Here is a 22,052-nt window from a genome sequence, read left to right on the forward strand (position 1 = left end):
GCTATAAGATGGCAATGTATCAATGTAAGGCTCTCAGCCCAGTGCCTGGCACATTCTAGACACTCAGTAAAATTAAGCTATTAGCTTATGCACATTTTTAAAAGTAAGTTTTCCCTTTGTTTTTCTTACCAGCTGTTGAAACTCGAGTTGTCACAGACAACTGCTCCAAGGAAGTCATCCTCAGCTTGAACGCCCAAGTGAACTCCATGGAAATCCATTGCAAAGATGTCATCCAGGGAGACATAAAAGGTATGCGGGGTGGCTGCATTCAGAATCCCTAAGACATGCAGGGCAACATCGCTGTGTGATAGTGAGGAAAATGTCCCCAGTGGGCTTCTCTCTACTGGGTCTGTTACCCTGACGTTACTGAGCCCAGGTCCGGCTACGCGCTGCTCAAAAGTCATTAAAGAGGCTAGGTCAGTGGAAAGGAAAGTTTGCTTTATTTTGGTTGCTAGTGACCAGGGAGGAGGGTCACAGCATCCAAACCTGTCCAAAGGCCAACAGCCCCCACCCCAAAAACCAGGGTGCTAGAGCTTTTCTAGACAGAGAGACAGGGCTACATGCAGAAGCAGCAGAGTAGCTCAGACGGTCATCTTGAAATTGGTCACTGGTGGTCAGTCCTAAGCAGTTAGTCTTGGTTCCAGGGTTGATTTGTTCTGATTGACTTGAGGCCAATTCTTGGAACTGCGACAGCTTATGTCATGGCTACAGTCTGGTCATCATGTAGCTAATTTCTCCATCTGGTGGGGATCTCTATAAGACAGCTCAAAGGATATGGCTCAGAATATTACCTATAGCCCTTGAGAAGGAACTAAAGTCCTTGACTTTGCTTACTGACTAAACTATTATCATTTGATCTCCTTTGACTATTCTCCTTTGTTTCTTTATGTTCTCACTTTTCTGATTAAACTAATTTTTGGCTCAAGTTTTTCCACAGACAAAAAGTGGGCTGAGGACTTGGGGATCAAGGACTATAGGGTTCTGCTCCGTTTCACTAAGACTGTGTCATTTGAGTCTTTCCTTTAAAAAAAAATTTTTTAATTACAAAAAAGACATCTTCCTACCTAAAATGGAGGGTTTTTGTTCTTCAGCATGAAAGAGAGACTTCTTTGTAATTTAGGGGCTGTTCTATCTGATTCTTAGTTTGGGTTCCCTTAGAAGCAGTGCTTGGACAAGTGTAAGGGGAACAAGTGTGATGATTTTATATGGGAGGTGATCCCAGAAAGAATCAGTAAGTGTATTAATCAGGATTCTTCAGAGAAACAGAACTAATAGGATATGTATATGTAGAGAAAGAGAAACAGAGATAGAGAGAGATGGGCAGGAACAGAGAGAGATTGAAGAAGAATTTAGTTCATGTGATTGTGGAGGGCAGCAAATCTAAAATCTAGCCAACAAGCTGAAAGACCCAGGGAAAAGTTGTTGCTGCCTGAGTCCAAAAGCAGTCTCTTCCTCAGGGGGAGGTCAGTCTTTTTCTTAACACCTTCCACTGATTAGATGAGGCCCACCAACATTAGGAACTGTAATCTGCTTTATTCAAAATCTATTGATTTAAAGGTTAATCTCATCTAAAAATACCCGCACAGCAATATCCAGACTGGTCTTTGGCCAAATATCTGGGTCCTAAGGCCTATCCAAGTTGACACACAAAATTAATCATTCCAACAGGGAAAACAGGCTGTAAGATAAGGAAGAAAGGGCAGCCCATACAGGGATTATTACATTAGCGAGCAGGTTACCACTGGTGGTGACTTAGGTTCAATCCCACTGAGTTTCCCCTTTCAAAAAGAGGCAGCTAGAGGACTTCCCTGGTGGTCCAGTGGTTAAGATTCTGCACTTCTAATGCAGGGGGCAGGGGTTCAGTTCCTGGTCAGGAAACTAAGATCCCACATGCCACTCGACATGGTCAAAAAAAATTTTTTTAATAATAAAAGGGACTTCCCGTGTGGCCCAGTGGCTAAGACTCTGCACTCCTAATGCAGGTGACCTGGCTTCAATACCTAGTCAGGGAACTAGATCTCACATACTGCAATGAAGATCCTGTATTCCAAAACTAAAATAATAATAACAGTTAGGGAGAGGGAGCTGAGCTGAGCTCTTTATCCACCTGCTCTGATCCATCACTGGTTAAGAGCCCTGCTGGGGATTGCAGGCAGAAGTGAATTTCTAGGCTCTTCCAGCCTGCTCTGTGTACAGATCAAACATGTTCACTCCAGGGAAAGCTCCCAGACAGAGTCGCAGCTGCTTGCAGTAGAATCCATCAGCATGTTAAAAAAAAAAAACAGAAGTGCCAAAGGGATAAAGCCAGGGTGCCTATAGCATCTGCTACAGCCTGTGTAGAAAGAAAGAAATTGTTACTATTAACTGTCCCAGCATTGCCAGACTGTCTGATTTTTCAAGAGAAACCAAAATTTGGGTTGTCTGCATGAACACCTCCAATATTTTTTTAATTTGGCAGGAAGACTTCTGTTATATCTGCCATATGTTACAATTGCTGTAGCACAATAAATGACAGTCTTAAAATCCAATTACATGAATGTGGGGCCTGTACAGACAGCTGGTCTGTGATATCGCCCAAAGTTCCAAAGTAAAGATGATAAAACTTAGACAACGAAGCACATGCTGAACTGAGAAAGTCTCATGTGGCAATTAGTTTCTCACTTCCTTTCCTCCCCCAAGAAGATAAGAATTTGAATCTGCCTTCATTGGAGGATGGGCCAGGAGGAGGATGGGAGCCAAATTCCATCCATGTGATTTCACACTTGCACGCTCACCAGGCTCCCCCATTACTCACGGTGTGGAGAGGACCCTGAAAGCTTCATGGTGCAGGTCAAACCAAACATATCTGCCATCCAGTTTGTTCCTTGGTCACATTCTGAGGTACTAGGGGTTAGGATGTCAACAATTTTTTTTTTATAAGAATATAATTGTTTTACAAGGTGTGTACCTCATGAACCAGCTGCATACATATATCCCTTCCCTCCGGAGCCTCCCTCCCACCACCCCTCATCCCAACCCTCTCGGTCATCACAGAGCCCTGAGCTGAGCTTCCTGTGCTATACGGCAGCTTCGCACTAGTTATCCACGTGGTGACGTGTACGTGTCAATGCTATTCTCTCAGCTTGTCGCTCCTCTCCTTCATGTGTTCACAAGTCTATTCTCTGTCTGTGCCTCTATTCCTGCCCTGCAAAATGGTTCACCTGCTCCATTTTTCTAGACTTCATATATATGCTTTAATATGCAATATTTGTTTTTCTCTTTCTGACGTACCTCACTCTGTATGACAGACTCTAGTTTCATCTACATAGAGATATCACCTCACACGGGCCAGAATGGCCATAATCAAAAAAAATTTACAAACAACAGATGCTGGAGAGGGTGTGGAGAAAAGGGAACCCTCTTACACTATTGGTGGTAATGTAAATTGGTACAGACACTCTGGAGAACAGTACGGAGGTTCCTTAAAAAAACTAAACATAGAAGTGTCAACTGGCCCAGCAATTCCACGACTGTGCATAGACACTGAGAAAACCATAATTGAACATACGAATTTGAGGAGAACAGAACTCAGTCCATAACAACTGTCTAGGCTGAATTGTTTACATGAACTGCAGACCTCACAATGTGAATGCATGTGCCTCGGGGAGCACCTGGCATAGACATGCCCGTGCATTCGCGCAGGCTCAGTGGTGTCTGACTCTGTGTGACCCCATAGACTGTAGCCCACAAGTCTCCTCTGTCCATGGAATTTCCTAGGCAAGAATACTGGAGTGGGTTGCCATTTCCTCCTCCAGGGGTTCTTCCTGGGCCAGGGTTAAAATCTGCGTCTCCTGCATTGGCAGGCAGATTCTTTACCACTGAGCCACCAGGGAAGAACCATAGGCATGCCCAGCAGCAGGCTATTTATCTTTCCCTAATGACCCTTGTGGTCTCATCTCGGAGCATTGCACTGGCTGTCCCTCTGCCAGTAATGTTAACCAACATTCCACAGGGTGGACTTTTATTCTTTAGACACAGCTCAACTTTTTCCTCCTCCATGAAGCCTCCCGGGACTGCCTATTTCCATCACAGCACTAGAGTCAGGCTTTCCCTCTCCTGTGCCGCTGCAGCACTTTGAACCTACCTTATCCCGGCATCTAATGTGTTAACATCTGTTCCTCAACATGTCCCCTCCCCCGCCCCGCCCCCCCACCACCATACCTTCAGAGTGAAAACCAGGAATTCTTTCTCTGTGCAGTCCTTTACCAGCAGAGAATCGGAGAACAGAAACGTTCACCGAATTAAATCCACATCTAGGTTGAGGACTGAACATTCCTAAAGAGAGAAAAGAGCGCATTGATGGGTTCATGACGAACTCATAAAGGGACATTTTTCTGTCCCTCAGGTTCTGTCATGGACTGGATCATTCTTCATTGTAGGGAGTCATCCTGTGCCCTGTAGGATGTTGAACAACATCCCTGGCCTTTATCCACTAGATGCCTATAGCAGTTCCCCAGTTGTGCCCACCAAAAATTCCTCCAGACGCCACCCAGTGTCAGCTGAGGTGAGAGGGCAGGATAGCCTGCAGCTGAGAACCTCCAGTCTAAAGCAACCTTATAATTTATCTCCAAAATGTGGATAATTTTAATACCAGAAGGGATCCTATTAAGTTACACCACGACACCAGGTATAAACTGGGACTGTCACAGGTAACCCAAGACATACAATCACATGATTCCTCTCCCTATAAACTATCTCAGAGAACAAACCCTGGCCACAGAGGTCAACCTTGGAAACCTCCATAGCCATTCTTTTCTTTTCTACTTGTGATTTGCTCTTACATCAGAATATTTCAGCTCAAAAATAAGCAATTTCCGAGCATCAGACCAGGTAGCCTGATCACCTGCTGATGCCTTCCAACCACCCACCGCTGTTTCTTTCTGATGAACAGAAACTGCCATCAACTCAGAAGCAGAAGTGAATTTCTTACTTCTCATCCCTCGAGAGAAGCCAGAAAAACCTGGTCAGAGACACCTGCTCAGGGATTTCTTCCAGTAGGATGAACCACACAACTTGTTTCTTATCGTTGTTCAGTCGCTAAGTTGGGCTCTTTGTGACCCCCACGGACTGTAGCCCGCCAGGCTCCTCTGTCCATGGGATTTCCCAGGCACGTATACTGGAGTGGGTTGTCATCTCCTCCTCCAGAAGATCTTCCTGGACCAGGGATCAAACCCGTGTCTCCTGCATTGGCAGGTGAATTCTTTGCCTCTGAGCCACCTGGGAACCTCACAGCTAGTATGTGGCAAAGATGGAGTTTGAATCCAGAAACATGATTCTTGTCTCTAGGTCCTTAACCACTCATTATATATGACCTGTTTGTCGTGTGTATTTCTCAGCAGCACAATAGTGAATTCTTACTGACACGGGAATATTGACAAGTTTGTTAACATCTTACCGCATATGTGTGTATGCATATACATACATATGATTGGTATAGAGTATATGTGTGTATATACATTATATATCTTGTGTGTGTATATACATTATATGCTGTGCTGTGTGCTTAATTGCTCAGTCGTGTCTGACTCTGCACCCCCATGGGCTGTAGCCCTCCAGACTCTTCTGTCCATGGGGATTCTCCAGGCAAGAATACTGGAGTAGGTTGCCATGCCCTCCTCCAGGGGATCTTCCCAACCCAGGGATCAAACCTAGGTCTCCTACATTGCAGGTGGATTCTCACCAGCTAAGCTACCAGAGAAGCCCATGTTATATGCTAGGCTGTCATGAAATATCAGACTGGTGACTTAAACAAGAGAAATTTATTTTCCCACAGTTGTAGAGGCTGGAGATACAAGATGAAGATGCTGGCAGGACTGGTTTCTCTGGAGGCCTCTGTCCTTGGCTTGAACATGGCCATCTTCACACTGTCCTCATACGGCCTTTCCTCTGTGTGCGTATGTCCCTAGTCTCTCTTCATGTGTCCAAATTTCCCCTTATAAGGACACCAGGCAGACTGGATAAGGCCCACCCTAACAGTCTCGTTTTAACTTCATCACCTCTTTGAAAGCCCTATCTTCGAATGGTCACATTGGGAAGTACCATTAAGACTTCAACATATGAATTTTGGAAAGGAGCATAACTCAGCCCATTACACTATTGATATACAATATGTCCACTACATATAAATCTTCAAGGTGGGAACCTGCATTCCATCAACATCAGGCACAAGTGAAACGGCAGCTTGCCCTCCGACTCCTATTGCTGACGCTCCTTCAGCTGCATCATCTCACTTCCTCTCCCTCCTCCAGTCAGTAACTCTTGTTGCCTGTTCCCTCAATGCCAGCCGCTGCGTGTCACCTATTGTACTGCGCTACGCTACTTTTCGAGGTACCATACTGTAAGATTTAAAATGTTTCCTTTATTTTCTGTGTTTGTTTTTTATGTTTTACTCATTTGAAAAGTATTAGAAACTTATTACAGTATGATGCAGCTGATCGTGTTAGTTGGGTACCTAGGCTAATCTTGTTGGACTTAGGAACAAATCGGACTTGCAAACATGCCCTCAGAACAGAACTCGTTTATATGTAGGGGCTTACTGTAAGTCACGCGCATGCCTTAATATGTAATAAAATTATAAATGTGCAATATAAACATATCATGTGCCTATATATTTTTAGCCTATCAAACTTGTTAAATTATGCCATTCCATTGCTTAAGTGAGTGAGTGAGTGAAGTCGCTCGGTCGTGTCCAACTCTTTGCGACCCCATGGACTATAGCCTACCAGGCTCCTCCCTCCATGGGATTCTCCAGGCAGGAGTACTGGAGTGGGTTGCCATTTCCTTCTCCTCCCAAAGTTCTCCCACTGGCTTAAAATAAAAGCAAAATTCTCCCCAAGGCCCTACAAGATCAACACCCACCATGCCCTCACTTCCTCCCACTGTCCCCCTCACTCACTCTGCTTCAACCATACTGGCCTCCTTGCTGATTCCTGAGCAGGTGGGCAGTCATGTCTCTGGGGGTTTTTCCTCTGCTATTTTCTCCTCCTAGAGCACTCTCCTCTCAGATATCCTCCTTCCTTCCACCCTGCTGTCTGAAAACTCTAAAATAGCATCCTTCACCTCTCGCTGTCCCCTGGCATGAGTGCTAAAGTCGCTTCAGTCCTGTCTCTTTGCAACCCCATAGACTGTAGCCCACCAGGCTCCTCTGTCCATGGGATTTTCCAGGCAAGAATAATGGAATGGATTGCCATGTCCTCCTCCAGGGGGTCTTCCTGACCCAGGGATCAAACCCACATCTCCTGCACTGGCAGGCAGCTTCTTTACCACTAGGGCCACCTGGGAAGCCCCACTGTCCCCTACTTCACTTAATTTTCTCCATAGAATTGAGCACCAATCCTATATCAGAGGTTTGTCTCCTCCCTCTTTTAGCCCCTCCCAAATTCTCCTGGTTAGTTTTCGGGTGGCAGTACCAAGTTCCTCATTGGGACCTCCTGTTGTGAGACAACTCACCCAAGTGGTTATCATCATGCCTGGCCAAGGTGGGGGGCTTCAGTCGATGATTATCTAACAGCTTTATTTGCTTGTTTATGTTTGTTTCCTGCACCAGAAAGTAAGATCCATAAGAGAAGAAATTCAGGCTATTTTGTCCCCCACTGTATTCCCAGAATAATGTCTGGACACAGTAGGCACTAAAAAAAAAAAAGTGGATAGGTAGATAGATAGATAGATAGATAGAGGGCTTCCCCGATGGCTCAGCAGGTAAAGAATCTGCCTGCAATGCAGGAGATGCAGGTTCAATCCCAGGGTGGGGAAGAGCCCCTGGAGGAGGAAATGGGAATTCACTCCAGTATTCTTGCCTGGGAAATCCCATGGACAGAGCAGCCTGGCAGGTTACAGTCCATAGGGTCGCAAAGAATCGGACACAACAGAGCGAGTGAGCACATAGGTAATGATTTCCATATATGTTATCTATATCTGGTTTATACTATATAATATATACCAGTTCAGTTCAGTCACTCAGTCATGTCTGACTCTGAAACCCCATGGACTGCACAGCACACCAGACTTCCCCATCCATCACTAACTCTCAGAGCTTGCTCAAATTCATGTCCATTGAGTCAGTGATGCCATCCAACTATCTCATCCTCTGTCTTCCCCTTCTCCTCCCATAACTTTATTATATATATATATATATGGAAAAGAAATATATCTAAAGAGATAGAAATACTTGTACCAACTACAAATGGATTTCCTTGGGTCCAGCCTCAACATTTTGTTTCATGCAAAAGAAACACAAAACCAGTTCTAAAGGTCTTGCAAAACAAGTTAGTCATTACTCAAGTCTTCAAGAGACAGCAGAGGAAGTGGAATGATATCACACAAGACTTATCCAATTTCCTTTTATAGCTGTCCTTTAGTCTCCAAGAAGGATTGGTTCCTGGACCCTTCAGACATGAAAATCCACGAACGCTCAAGTCCATATATAAAATGGTATATCAATAGTATGTGATATAGATGTGCACATAACCTTATGCACATGCTCCCTTATACTTTAAATCATCTCTAGATTATTTATAATACCTAATACAATGCAAAAGCTAAGAAAATAGTTGCGGATGCAAAGCAAATTCAAGTTTTGTTTTCTGAGACTTTCTTGAATTTTCTCTTTTTTTTTTTTTTTTTTTAGTTCTACCACTTTATTGCTACCAACCCATTTCCCTCCACCCTCGTGCACACATGCAGTCATGTAATCCCATGGACTTCAGCCTGCCAGACTCCTCTGTCCATGGACTTTTCCAGGCAAGAATACTGGAGTGGGTTGCCATTTCTTTCTCCACTGAATTTTTTAATATTTATTTATTTATCTGGCTGCACCGGGTCTTAGTTGCAGCATGTGGGATCTAGTTCCCTGACCAGGGATTGAACCTGGGCCCCCTGCCTTGGGAGCACAGAGTCTTAGCTACTGAACCACCAAGGAAGTCCCTGGGATTTTTAAAAATATTTTCAATTCATGGTTCATAGAATCTGCGGATACAGAACCTGCAGATATAGAGGGTTAACTTTACTTTCTTTTTCCTCCTTATGGCTGACCCAGTCTCTTTCCTCTCTTCCTCCTTCAAAATTCCACCTGCCTCTTCTCTGCCCCCTCCTCCCAACTTTTATACAGTTCATGGAGTTCATGGGACAAGAATACTGGAGTGGATTGCCATTTCCTCCTCCAGATAGTGCAGATAGTGGAGGACAGAGGAGCTTGGAGTGCTGCAGTCCATGGGGTCGCAAAGAGTCAGACCGCACTTAGCAGCTGAAAAACAACGACACAACTTTTTTTTTTAACTGAAGTGTAATTGCTTTACAGTATCGCATTGGTTTCTACCAAATATCAACAGGAATCAGCCATTGACAACCCAACTTTTATATCTTTTTCTCATAAGGGTAGATTCGTGTCCTTTCTTATGTAAATCACCTTAGCCTCTCTTAGTTTTTCCAGTTTCTCTTGTCCCTCCAGTTTTACCCTATTCAATACAACAGAGGATTCAGGGCCAGAAATACAAAGTATGCCTCAGAATATGAGTAGAGACACTGAAAATCTTTTATTTTGACCCTCATATATGTGAGTAAGTGTGCCTATGTGCGTGTATATACGTTTGTGTTTTTGTGTGTGTATGTGTATATACCTGTATACCTTTTTCAAAGAGATAAATAATGAAAAGGTAAATACCATTCTCAAATATAAATGAAGGTACATCAAAGATCATAGGAACTCATGGGACGTCCCTGGCGTTCCAGCAGTTAAGACTTCGCCTTCCAATGCAGGGGGTGCAGATTCGATCCTTGGTCTGGGAGCTGAGATCCCATGTGCCCTGGGATGGCCAAAACATAAAAAACAGAAGCAATATTGTAACAAATTCAATAAAGACTTTTTCAAAGTCATGAAAAAGATTACATCAGCTCATTAATTGATGAGGGAATCTATGAAATGTTAAGACATGCTCAGAGGCAATTCAAAGAGCAGATACATATGTACACAAACATATTCCTATATAAATCAGTCACAAATTCTGAAATGATATGTTAACTGATGCAAAAGCTGGTTAATATTCTATAGGGCAATACTATAATGCAATGTTCAGAATTATATTTTCTATAACAGAAAACTACATATCTACCAGACAAAATGCATCTTTGTCTAGGGAAAGAACCATTTCCACTACTATCAAGTTTCTACCTGTTATCTTCCACGCCTACAGAGTTGTGAAATTGCTTGGCAATAGAAAGTCCATAAAAGGTGAATCACAATGCCCCTTAGAATCAGATAATCCTTGATACTCAGCTCTCCATAGAAGGAAACTCAGTCACATTGTTACTGAGTCCAGGCTCGCTCTGCTTACCACACAACCAGCCAATAAATTTGAGAGATGAGGTGGAAAATGACTTTATTTGAAAGCTGGTTTATTGAGAAAATGGTACACTAATGTCTCAAAATAACTATCTTATTGGGGTCTAGATGCCAGGCTCTTTTATAGAAAAGAGATGTGGGGCGGGGGCTAAGGAAGCAAAGTAAAAAGTCCACTGCGTGTGTGTGTGTGTGCTCAGTCCAGGCTCCTCTGTCCACGGGATTTCCCAGGCAAGAATACCGGAGTGGGTTGCCATGTCCTCTTTCAGGGAATCTTCCCAACCCAGGGATCGAAGCAACGTCTCCTGCATTGCAGGCAGAGTCTTTTACCACTGAGCCATCAGGGAAGCCCTAAAAAGTCCATTAATCTTGCAAATATCTCCTGGAGGATGTGTTAATTTCTTCCTTCCTGTAGCCATCTGCAGGTGGACAGGGTCTTGAACCAAGACATGTTAGTTTAATATTCAGGCAGTAGGACAGGATTCCCTGAGGCAGGCCATTATGTACAAGCAGGGAACAAAAGCAACCTGGAGTCAGAATTGGCTCTTCCTTGCAATGTTATCTTCTGTCCATTAACAAATCTTGGACACGAGATGTATCTGGATACAGATATGTATATATACCTAGAAAAAAAAAAATCCAGAACTTAAACAGCAGTTATCTCTAGGTGTGTATTTTTATAAAAATTTCACTTTCTTTTTTGTCCTTTTCTCATCAAAATTGCATCATTTATGTTTACAAGAGATAAACTGTGGACTGCTGCAGAAACCAGGACTCGAGAAACCAAGAGCCACACTAGGAGAGTTGGAGAGCTCAGGCTTCTTACGCCGGCGGGTCCAGAGGAGTCAACCCTCCAAGCTCTGAGCCCCGAACAAAGGGGCTACAGAGTTTTTATGGACAGACTGTAGTGGGCAACACTAGCTGCTAATAGGCTGGTTTAAACCAGGGGTTTCGTGTGCTCAGGAACAGTGGTCACGATGGGCAGGGGTATGCCTGACCTGGACAGGCATGATTAAGCAGGTTTGCAGGGGCTGGGCGATTGCAAAGAGCAGGACAAGGGTGAGTGAGATAAACTCTAGTTCCTAGTATTGCCAGTCCCCACTTTCTGAGACTATGTGACCTGCATGACCCAGACTTTGCAAGGGGCAAGCTGAGTTACAGAAGCAGAAGGAGGAGGAAGTTATGTAAAATTTTAACTTTTTTCCTCTTCAGCATAGCATATAATGTGATGCTCAACATCACATTAATTGAATTCAACAAACTAAATATATATGTATTAATATGACTAAGGGCTTCCCTGGTGGCTCAGTGGTAAAGAACCCACCTATCATGCACAAGACACAGGTTCAATCCCTGGGTCAGGAAGATCCCCTGGAGAAGGAAATGGCAACCCACTCCAGTATCCTTGCCTGGGAAATCCCATGGACAGAGGAGCCTGGTGGGCTACAGTCCATGGGGTCACACAGAGTCAGACACAAATGAGCCACTGAGCCTGCACCATGAGTATATATATATGTCAATCCCAATCTCCATTGTTCTGTTTCCTCAGGTTCTAGTGCAGTTGCCTTTATTTCATACTCTTCCCTTGGAAAGATCATAAATGCAACTTCTTTTGAAGAAATGAATGAGAAAGTTTACCTGAACTCTCAGGTAGTAAGTGCTGCTATTGGACCCAAAAAGAACACATCTCTCTCCCAGCCTGTGGTTCTAAGTTTTCAGCACATGAAGGTGGGTCAAAGCTGCAATTTGTGCTTGCTTGGGTTTCATCGATGTTAGACCAAATAATTTGCATATACTCCCTGTCCGTGGTTCTGGACCTGCACTGTCCAGTGTCATAACCAGGAGCGAACTAGAGTTATTGAGCATTTGAAGTATGAGAGTCTGAATTGAGATTTTTGAAGGGTTAGCATTTCCAGATTTAGAATTAGTATTTCCAGACTTTGAAGATTTTGTAAGAAAAACAATATGTTAAGCTTCTCAATAATTTTATAGTGATTACATATATTGATTTATATTGACACATTCAGTTCAGTTCAGTCGCTCAGTCATGTCCGACTCTTTGCGACCCCATGAACCGCAGCACGCCAGGCCTCCCTGTCCATCACCAACTCCCGGAGTCCACCCAAATTCATGTCCATTGAGTCGGTGATGCCATCCAGCCATCTCATCCTCTGTCGTCCCCTTCTCCTCCTGCCCTCAATCTTTCCCAGCATCAGGGTCTTTTCCAATGAGTCAGCTCTTCACATCAGATGGCCAAAGTATTGGAGTTTCAGCTTCAGCATCAGTCCTTCCAATGAACACCCAGGACTGATTTCCTTTAGGATGGACTGGTTGGATCCCCTCGCAGTCCAAGGGACTCTCAGGAGTCTTCTCCAACACCACAGTTCAAAAGCATCAATTCTTTGATGCTCAGCTTTCTTTACAGTCCAACTCTCACTTCCATACATGACCACTGGAAAAACCATAGCCTTTACTAGATGGACCTTTGTTGACAAAGTGTCTCTGCTTTTTAATATGCTGTCTTGATTGGTCATAACTTTCCTTCCAAGGAGTAAGCGTCTTTTAATTTCATGGCTGCAATCACCATCTGCAGTGATTTTGGAGCCCAGAAAAATAAAGTCAGCCACTGTTTCCACTGTTTCCCCATCTATTTGCCATGAAGTGATGGGACCAGATGCCATGATCTTAGTTTTCTGAATGTTGGGCTTTAAGCCAACTTTTTCACTCTCCTCTTTCACTTTCATCAAGAGGCTCTTTAGTTCTGACACATTAAATGATATTATTTTGAATATGCATACATGCATGCTAAGTCACTTCAGTCATGTCTGACTGTTTGTGCACTATGAACTATAGCCCACCAGGCTCCTCTGTCAATGAGATTCTCCAGTCAAGAATTCTGGAGTGGATTGCCATCATGCCCTCCTTCAGGGGATCTTCACAACCCATGGATCGAACCTGCGTCCCTTTTGTCTCCTGCATCGGCAGGCAGGTTCTTTACCACTAGTGACACCTGGGAAGCCCTATTTTAAAAACAGTGGGCTAAATAAAATAGGTTCCTAAAACTGGTTTGACCTGTTCCTTTTCCTTTTTTAATGTGGTAGTAGAAAATTTCAAATTATTAATACATAAGTGATTTACAAGATATTTCTCTAGGGCAATGTCATTCTAGTACATGGAATTATTTCAGTTGCAGGTACCTCCTACATCTGTGAAATCTGAATTGAGACATAGTATTTATTCTTGCAGAGACATGTGGAATTAATTACTAAGACTACATAATTCAATTAGAAGGAAAATTTTTATATGATCCATTGCCTTCTCGCATTCTCTGCCCAAACTCTTAAAGGCAGGAGGGTTAATAGCCAGACATAGCCAACTCTGTTTAGAAAGTAAGAGTTGAAAGAAATCCTGCCATTGTTTCACAGCATAGATGAACCTTGAGGGCATTATGGCTACGTGAAGTCAGACAGAGAAAGACAAATACCGAATGATCTCATCTATACGTGGAATCTGAGAAAACCAAGCTCACAGAAACAAAGGACAGACTGGCGGTTGTCAGGGACGGAAGGCGGGGGCAACGGGTAGACGTGATCAAAGGTTACAAGCTTCCAGTTATAGGATGAATGAGTTCCGGAGATGTAATGGAGAGAATGATGACTCTAGTTTAACGATACTGTATTGTATATTTGAAAGTTGCTGACAGAATAGCTTTTAAAAGTTTTCACCACAAAATGCAAATTGTAATTATGTGAAGTGATGGATATCAACTAACCTTGTTGCAGTAATCATTTTGCAATAAATACATATATCAATCATTACATTGTATACCTTAAACATACACAATGCTATATCCCAAATCTCAAACTAGAAAAATTAATATTTTTTAAATTTTAACAAAGCAAAAATGAAGTGAGGGAAGATGAAGAAACATAGATTTTCTCCATCTGATGCATGAAATCTAGGTATGAAATTTTTGATGTAGGGCATGGGACAGTAGGAGTGGAGTGAGATATCTAGGGAAGGTCCAGTGGATTATCAAAGAAGATATAGCACCCAAACAGGAGAGCATCCAACTCATCTCCTTGGCCCAATCAAATGATGCTCTGGACATCCTTGAGACCAAAAAAAAAGGGAGAGAGAAATTGAAGGCTGACTTTCTTCTCTCTCCTGGTGATGCTTCTTCCCTACACTAGCCCTGTCATCGCATGAGCAATATTGTGTTGTAAGAGGTCAGGGCAGAATTAATGTAGAAATCAGGGAAATTTGATTAGGGAGTACTTGGAAGAAAACTTCAGGTGGGTCTTATACTCTTTTTCTATTTGACTCCCATGGTGGAGGACAAAGTCCTGAAACCAGTAACATCTTGTAAAATTCTGACTCCCAGAGAGAGAGAGGAGATTGTTTTCTGTTAGGTGGAATCCCAGTAGAACTGGGACTCTGAGGGCAGGTATACTGGTGGTCGTCCTCTTCACTTAAAATAGAAATCACCTGATCCTTCTTAACCCATGGTGTCACCAGCCAAGGCTGACACTCAGAGTTGTCCCTCCCAAGGAACGACATGATGAGCCTGTTCTATTTTCAGGTAAATCCCAGGAACAAGAAGATCTTCTGCGTCTACTGGAAAAGCACAAAGGAGGGCAACCGCTGGTCCAAGGACGGCTGTGCTCTGAAACAAACGAACAAGACTCACACGATATGCAATTGCACTCACCTGTCCAGTTTCGCTGTTCTCATGGCCTTCCATGACCAGGTAGGATGTAACTGTTGAATTCCTCCAGCTAACCCCTTTTGAGGCCCTGCTAGGTGGCCCTAGTGGTAAAGAACCTGCCTGCCAATGCAGGAGATATAACAGATGTGGGCTCGATCCCTGGGTTGGGAAGATCCCCTAGAGGAGGAAATGGCAACCCACTCCAATTTTTGCCTGGAAAATCCTATGGACAGAGAAGCCTGGCAGGCTACAGTCCACGGGATCACAAAGAGTCAGACACAACTGAGCAACTAACACTACTAGGTGGCCATAAGTGCTATAAAAAAAAGTTTAACAGACCACGTCTGGAGTGATAGGAGAAGCGTACTGCTTTAGATAGAGTGATCGGAGGAGAGTGAGCTACTCAAGCTGAAATCTGAATGTTAAGTCAGCAGTGTTACAATGTGGATGAATCTCAATAATATCACACTGGATGAAAGAAGTTAGACACAAAGGACCATATACTGTAGGATTCCACTTATATGAAATGTCTAGGATAGGCAAATCTGGCCTTCCCTGGTGGTCAGTGGTTAAGGATCTGGCTTATACAAGGGACATGGGTTTGATCCCTGGTCTGGGAGGATCCCACATGCTGAGGAGCCACTGAACTTGTGCACCACAACAAATGAGCTTGCGCTCTGGAGCCTACGAGTCACAACTACTGAACCCACATGCCACAAGTACTAAAGCCGACTCGCCCTAGAGCCTGTGCTCTGCAACAAGGGAAGCCAGCCCAATAAGAAGCCCTCACACAGCAACAAGAGAGTCGCCCTCACCGGCCACAACTAGAGAAAGCCCACAAGCAGCAATGAAGACCCAGCACAGTCAAATATAAAATAAAATTAAACAATAAATATTTACAATAGGCAAATCCATGAGACAGAACAAACAAACCCAGTGTGTTCTAGAAAGAATAGAATGGATGAAAGGGAAGTGGGAAAAGTCAGGTTTGGAGAGAAGGGAGCAGGGGAAAAGTGTCAGACCACACATGCCATAGTCAGGAGTTTAGATTTCATTCTAATTGCGATGGAGAGACAGTACAGGATTTGCATCAGGGGTGCTACAGATTTGTGTTATTAGAAAGTATCTCTGGCCCCTGAGTCAAGAATGGTCAGTGGTGCAGCAGAAGTAGCCCGGCAGAGAGATGATGGTGGTCAGGATTTGGATGGCAGCTGCAGAGTTGGTGGGAAAAGGTCAGACTGGACACATATCCTAAAGGTGGGTTCAGAGGACTTATCGATGACATAGGCTGGGGGACAGCACACAGGAAGTCCGCACCCCTCCCCTCATTGCAGAGATACAGGTGGTCTGCCTATTTTGGGATGCCACATTCCAAGGGGTGGGAGAATATAATCCCAGGGCAGGAAAGCGTGACTGTGGTCTCCTCTCTGCTGGGTCCCAGGAGGAGGATCCCGCACTGACTGTGATCACCTACGTGGGGCTGAGCTTCTCTCTGCTGTGCCTCCTCCTGGCGGCCCTCACCTTCCTGCTGTGCAAAGCCATCCAGAACACCAGCACCTCGCTCCACCTGCAGCTCTCACTCTGCCTCTTCCTGGCCCACCTGCTCTTCCTCACAGCCATCGACAGAACTGAGAACAAGGTACTTATACTGTCCCAGAATGTGCCTACCTCGGGGGATGCTGAATTCATGGGGCCATGCTGCCTCGGACCCCTCAATAAAATAGCCTTGGGTCCTAGAGGGAGGATGCGTGGTGAGGTGAGCAGTGCTGGCATTATCAACCACCTTTACTTCAACAACCGTGATCTAATAGCAGGGCTTCTGAACTCAATGCCAGTATAAAGGAGAGGTCCCGGGGCCATGCTCCACCCTGACAGTCCCTCCTGGTGACACCTTCCTCCTCCCCCAGTTGCTGTGCGCCATCATCGCAGGTGCCTTACACTATCTCTACCTGGCCTCCTTCACCTGGATGCTGCTGGAGGGCCTGCACCTCTTCCTCACTGCACGCAACCTCACGGTGGTCAACTACTCCAGTATCAACAAGTTCATGAAGTGGCTTATGTTCCCAGTGGGCTACGGAGTCCCGGCTGTGATCGTGGCCATTTCTGCAGCCTCCAGGCCTCATCTTTATGGAACACCTGATCGGTAAGTCTCACCCTGTGCCATGGGCAGATTTGAGGGCAGTGTTAATGGCAATGATTCAGATAAACACAACAAACGCACTCTATTTTCCCTTTGAGTGTAAGGGCTCTAACTTCTTTCCCAGTGAGGCAGGGAAAGATGATGTGGAAAGTTCTGGAAGGAGGAAATTTTGCAGTTAGGTCCCAGGTTTATCCTTCCCATAATTTGTGACCTCAAGTCCTTAAGTCTCACGCTCAGTTGCTAAGTCAGGTCCAACTCTGTGATCCCATGAACTGTAGCCTGCTAGGCTGCTCTGTCCACGGGATTTCCCAAGTAACAATACTGGAGTGGGTCGGCATTTCCTCCTTCAGGGGATCTTCCTGACCCAGGGATCAAACCCATGGCTCCTGCCGCATATCCTGCATTGCAGGTGGATTCTTTAACACTGGGCCACCTGGAAAGCCCCCTCAAGTCTCAATACCCTCGTTAGTAAAATGGAGATAATAGTCATCTCCATGGTTCCCACCCTCGAAATACTAGTATGAAAATTCAACCGGTCTGTGCTTGTAAACTGTTTCATGTAGCAGTAATACATGGAAGCAAACGATCAAAGCCTGCATTGTCACCAGCTGACATTTTCAAGAAACACTGGAAAAGTTTTCTGTTAGAAAAAGATGTCGTTTCATGTGCTTTCTTTGATCTCCCTTCATGTCCCTTTTCCCATTGTTCCCAGATGCTGGCTCCACCTGGACCAGAAATTCATCTGGGCTTTCCTTGGACCTGTGTGTGCCATTTTCTGTGTGAGTGAATACGTGGCTCCAGTGTTCCTGACCTAAGCAGAAGCGCCAGACATGCTGGGTGCAGGATAGCACAAGGGACACACATTTTCTCAGTTATATGGTTTGATTTTTCCATCTGCTACCAATTCAAATCCATGTGCAGGGAGGTGGGGGTTGTATGCAATTTACAGCAGACATGGTACATTTTGTTTAATGGCTTTTCAATTTTTTTTCAGTATAGTTGCTTTACAATGTTTTGTTAACTTCTACTGCACAGCGAAATGAATCAGCCATACGTATATATGTATGTCCCTTCCATTTTGGGTTTCCCTCCCAGTTAGAAGACCACGTTGTGCTCTACAGTATGTTACCATAAATTGAATAGACATGGTACATTTTAACTTGTATTCTCCATGGTCTGTGTCACTCTTGCAGGTGAATTTTGTATTTTTTCTCATGGTTTTTTGGATTTTGAAAAGAAAACTTTCCTCTCTCAACAGTGAAGTGTCAACCATCCGGAACATAAAGTAAGTTATGGTATTTTCTAAATAAAATGGTATTTCCTAACCCCCTTTTCTTCTACTCACTTCTTACTGGTCCCTCCTACATATCCACGGAGACATATATGCACAGTCAGCCTCTAGGAACTAGCAAGGTCACTGCTGTCTTCCACTGCCACAAGGAGAAGCTATATTCAATTGCTGGGACTCAAAAACAGAAAGTGAGATAGAAGTTTATTTCATTCTCATGCCACAGAACAGAGCTCCACAGAGTGATCCAGGACTCACGCTCTTTCTATTTTGTTGCCCCACTAGCCCCTAGGATGTTGTATCCCATCCAAGGGAAGAAAGTGACATGGAATTTGCAAGTTCCATATTTATTCACCTCCCATTGGTTAGACTTTGGCCATGTGGTGACGCCTAGCTGCAAAGGAGGCTGGGAAATGTAGTTTCTAACTGGGCAGGCACGTGTCCTTGATGAATCTCAGAAAGGAAAGAGATCTAACACTAAAAGGAAGAAGAGGAGGGACTTCCCTGCTGCAAAATACAAGAGGCAATAGTTCAGGAAGGATTTAGGTTAAAATATATTTTGTATAATACTGTTTCAAAAAATTGGGAGTATTTTTTTTTTATTTTGCAGCATCCATCTTTTTTTAAATTTGTTTTTTAAGTGGAGACACTTGCTCTATAGTGTTGTGTGGCTTTCTGCTATACAAGAGTGTGGATCAACCATGAGTACACATGTATGCCCTCCCTCTTGAACCTCCCTCAGTCCCCCCCATCCCACCCCTCTAGGTCATCACATTGAGCTGCTCTCCCTGTGCTAAACAACAACTTCCCATTAACTATCTTATACATGGTAATGTATATATTTCAATGCTACTCTCCCATTTGTCCCACCCTCTCCTTCCCCTGCTGTGTCCACAAATCTGTTCTCTACTCCTGCCCAGCAAATAGTTTCATCAGCACCATTTTTCTAGATTCCATATATGTGCGTTAATATACGATATCTGTTTTTCTCTTTCTGACTTACTTCACTCTGTATAACAGGCTCCAGGTTCATCCACTTCAGTTCAGCTGACTCTCGTTTGTTCCTTTTTCTTGCTGAGTAATATTTCATTGTACCTTTGTTACGTATGTTCCACAAATTCTTTATCTATTCATCTGTCAACGGACATCTAGGTTGCTTCCATGTCCTGGCTATTGTAAATAGTGTGCACCATCCGTCTTAATTGTAGTTTGCTAAGGTTTTCATTGTAATCACAAAAATAGCACATTTGTTACTTTTTTTATTTTTTGTCAAAAGTTTTCAAAATGTATAAAGTTAAAAGTGACAGCCGCTTGCTTCCAATTTTCCTACTACGTTACCAACCAGGAAATCCAGAGGTAAGAAACTGTATGATATGATGTGTCTGATATTTTCCCAGGCCTTTTTCTGTGCATTTTCTATAGAACAGGCAGGCATACATACAATAGCATCACACTACACAAACTGTTCCTCAACTAGCTTTTCTCAGTTACATATTATATTTTAAACTTAGAGATATATAGATATATAAATAAGGTGACCTTACATCTCAGTTTTCCTGGGATGGTCCCAGTTTATGTTTTGCTGATGCATTATGTTTATTAATATCATCCCTTTTTTATTGAAGCATAGTTAATTTAAAATGTTCTGTTATTTTCATGTGTACCACAAAGTGATTTGGTTACACACACACATATATATATTCTTTTTCAGATTCTTTTCTATTATAGATTATTACAAGATAATGAATATGGTTCCCCTGAATTGCACCCCTTTTGATCTCAAAAGCCTTCCTGCTTGAATAACAAATTATAAGACCTCCCCCATCTGTAAGTGATATAGACAGAATGAAACAAAGAACTTTATAGTTTTAGAATGTTCTACATATGTATGGTACTAATTTTGGGCTTCTCAGTTGGTGCTAGTGGTAAAGAACCCACCTGCCAATGTAGGAGACACAGGTAATAGGGATTCGATCCCTGTGTTAGGAAGATCCCCTGGAATAGGAAATGGTAACCCACTCCAGTATTCTTGCCTAGAGAATCCCATGGACAGAAGAACCTGATGGGCTATAGTCCATGGGGTCACAAAGAGTCGGACATGACTGAAACAACTTTGAATGCACAATTTTGTTCCACATACTGTCCTAAATATTTCCCATATGTTAAGTCTCAATATTTGCAGCAACCCTATGAAATAGGACTATTACAATTATTAGGGAACTGAGTTGCAGGAAAGGAGGAAAATTCCCTGGCAGTGCAGGGGTTAGGACTCATCGCTTTCACTGCTATGGCCCAGCTTTGACCCCTGGTCAGGGAACTAAGATCTCCCAAGCTGCATGATATGGCCAAAAAAAGGTGGGAAGGGTGGAAAGAAAGCCAGAAAGTAACTTGCCCAAGGTCACCAAGTTAGTTAGTGCTGGCTTGGATTTAAAACACAGGCATTCTAGCTCCAGAGTACTCACCATTAACAACTGTGCTGTAGGAATGGTCACAATCATTATCAGGTTTCTTTACATTATCAATTATTACTACCCAGGATGCTGACAGTCAAAGCCACCGCTCAGTTCTTCATCTTGGGATGCGCGTGGTGTCTGGGAATCCTGCAGGTGGGACCAGCTGCCCGTGTCATGGCCTACCTCTTCACCATCATCAACAGCCTGCAGGGTTTCTTCATCTTCTTGGTGTATTGCCTCCTCAGCCAGCAGGTAAACAGGGGCCTCTTTCTTTTTATGTATATAAATTAGTTCTGTCTATTCATTTTCTTAAGTCTGTTCATTTTTGGCTGCACTGGGTCTTCACCGCCTTGTGTGTGTGTGCGCGGGCTTTCTCTAGTTGCAGAGAGCTGGGCCTACTCCACATTGGAGGAGTTTCTCCCCACGGAGGCATCCCTTGTTGTGGAGCACCGGCTCCAGGGTGTTCGGTCTTCAGTAGTTGCAGCACATGGGCTCAGTCGGTCCGTGGCATGTGGAATCTTCCCAAACCAGGGATTGAACTGATGTCCCCTGTATTGGCAGGTGGATTCCCATCCACTGTACCACCAGGGAAGTCCAGCAGATGCTGTTGATGGCCCTCTCATAGCCCTTTGGCCTTCTATTCTACGTGCCCATGGTTGTTTATTATAAACACCTGTGACCCTGTGCCAGTGGGCTTCTTACTGCCCACAAGACATGCCTGGTTCATGCACAGGGCAAGCTGGTATTTTCAGAGAATAGTGACCCTCGAAAGCAGCCTCAACCAATGACTGATGGGTGCTAGTAGACGGATGCCCCAGCTCCCTTGTCTCTGAGGTGAATAACCCTGAAGCATGTCCTATGCTGTCTCCAGAACCCCCCAGTGACACTGAACCCCACCTGTCCACAGTGGAAACACAGAATGAAGGATTATACCTCTTTTGTTAGCTAGCTTTCTTTCCCTGTCTCACTTTTGCAAGGATCTACTGGTGTTTCTTGGGCGTACCTGTGTACTCAGTTGTTCAGTTGTGTCTGACTCTTTGCAACCCCATGGACAGTAGCCTACCAAGTTCCTCTGTCCATGGGATTATCCC

General features: G+C 44.0%; 1 protein-coding gene across 3 annotated transcripts in view; it reads left to right on the forward strand.

The window, feature by feature from the left end:
• Nucleotides 1-22,052, forward strand: part of ADGRE3 (adhesion G protein-coupled receptor E3) — a 56,126-nt gene that overhangs the window by 29,443 nt on the left and 4,631 nt on the right. For all 3 annotated transcript variants that reach the window (XM_043911197.1, XM_043911199.1, XM_043911198.1), the window contains 8 exons: nucleotides 133-249; nucleotides 11,922-12,100; nucleotides 14,955-15,122; nucleotides 16,522-16,719; nucleotides 16,988-17,223; nucleotides 17,933-17,999; nucleotides 18,414-18,505; nucleotides 21,045-21,213. In XM_043911197.1, coding sequence (XP_043767132.1) covers nucleotides 133-249; nucleotides 11,922-12,100; nucleotides 14,955-15,122; nucleotides 16,522-16,719; nucleotides 16,988-17,223; nucleotides 17,933-17,999; nucleotides 18,414-18,505; nucleotides 21,045-21,213 — 1,226 coding nt within the window. The remainder of the gene's footprint in view (nucleotides 1-132; nucleotides 250-11,921; nucleotides 12,101-14,954; nucleotides 15,123-16,521; nucleotides 16,720-16,987; nucleotides 17,224-17,932; nucleotides 18,000-18,413; nucleotides 18,506-21,044; nucleotides 21,214-22,052) is intronic.

Source organism: Cervus elaphus, chromosome 9 (genome assembly GCF_910594005.1).
Source record: "Cervus elaphus chromosome 9, mCerEla1.1, whole genome shotgun sequence".
NCBI lineage: Eukaryota > Metazoa > Chordata > Mammalia > Artiodactyla > Cervidae > Cervus > Cervus elaphus.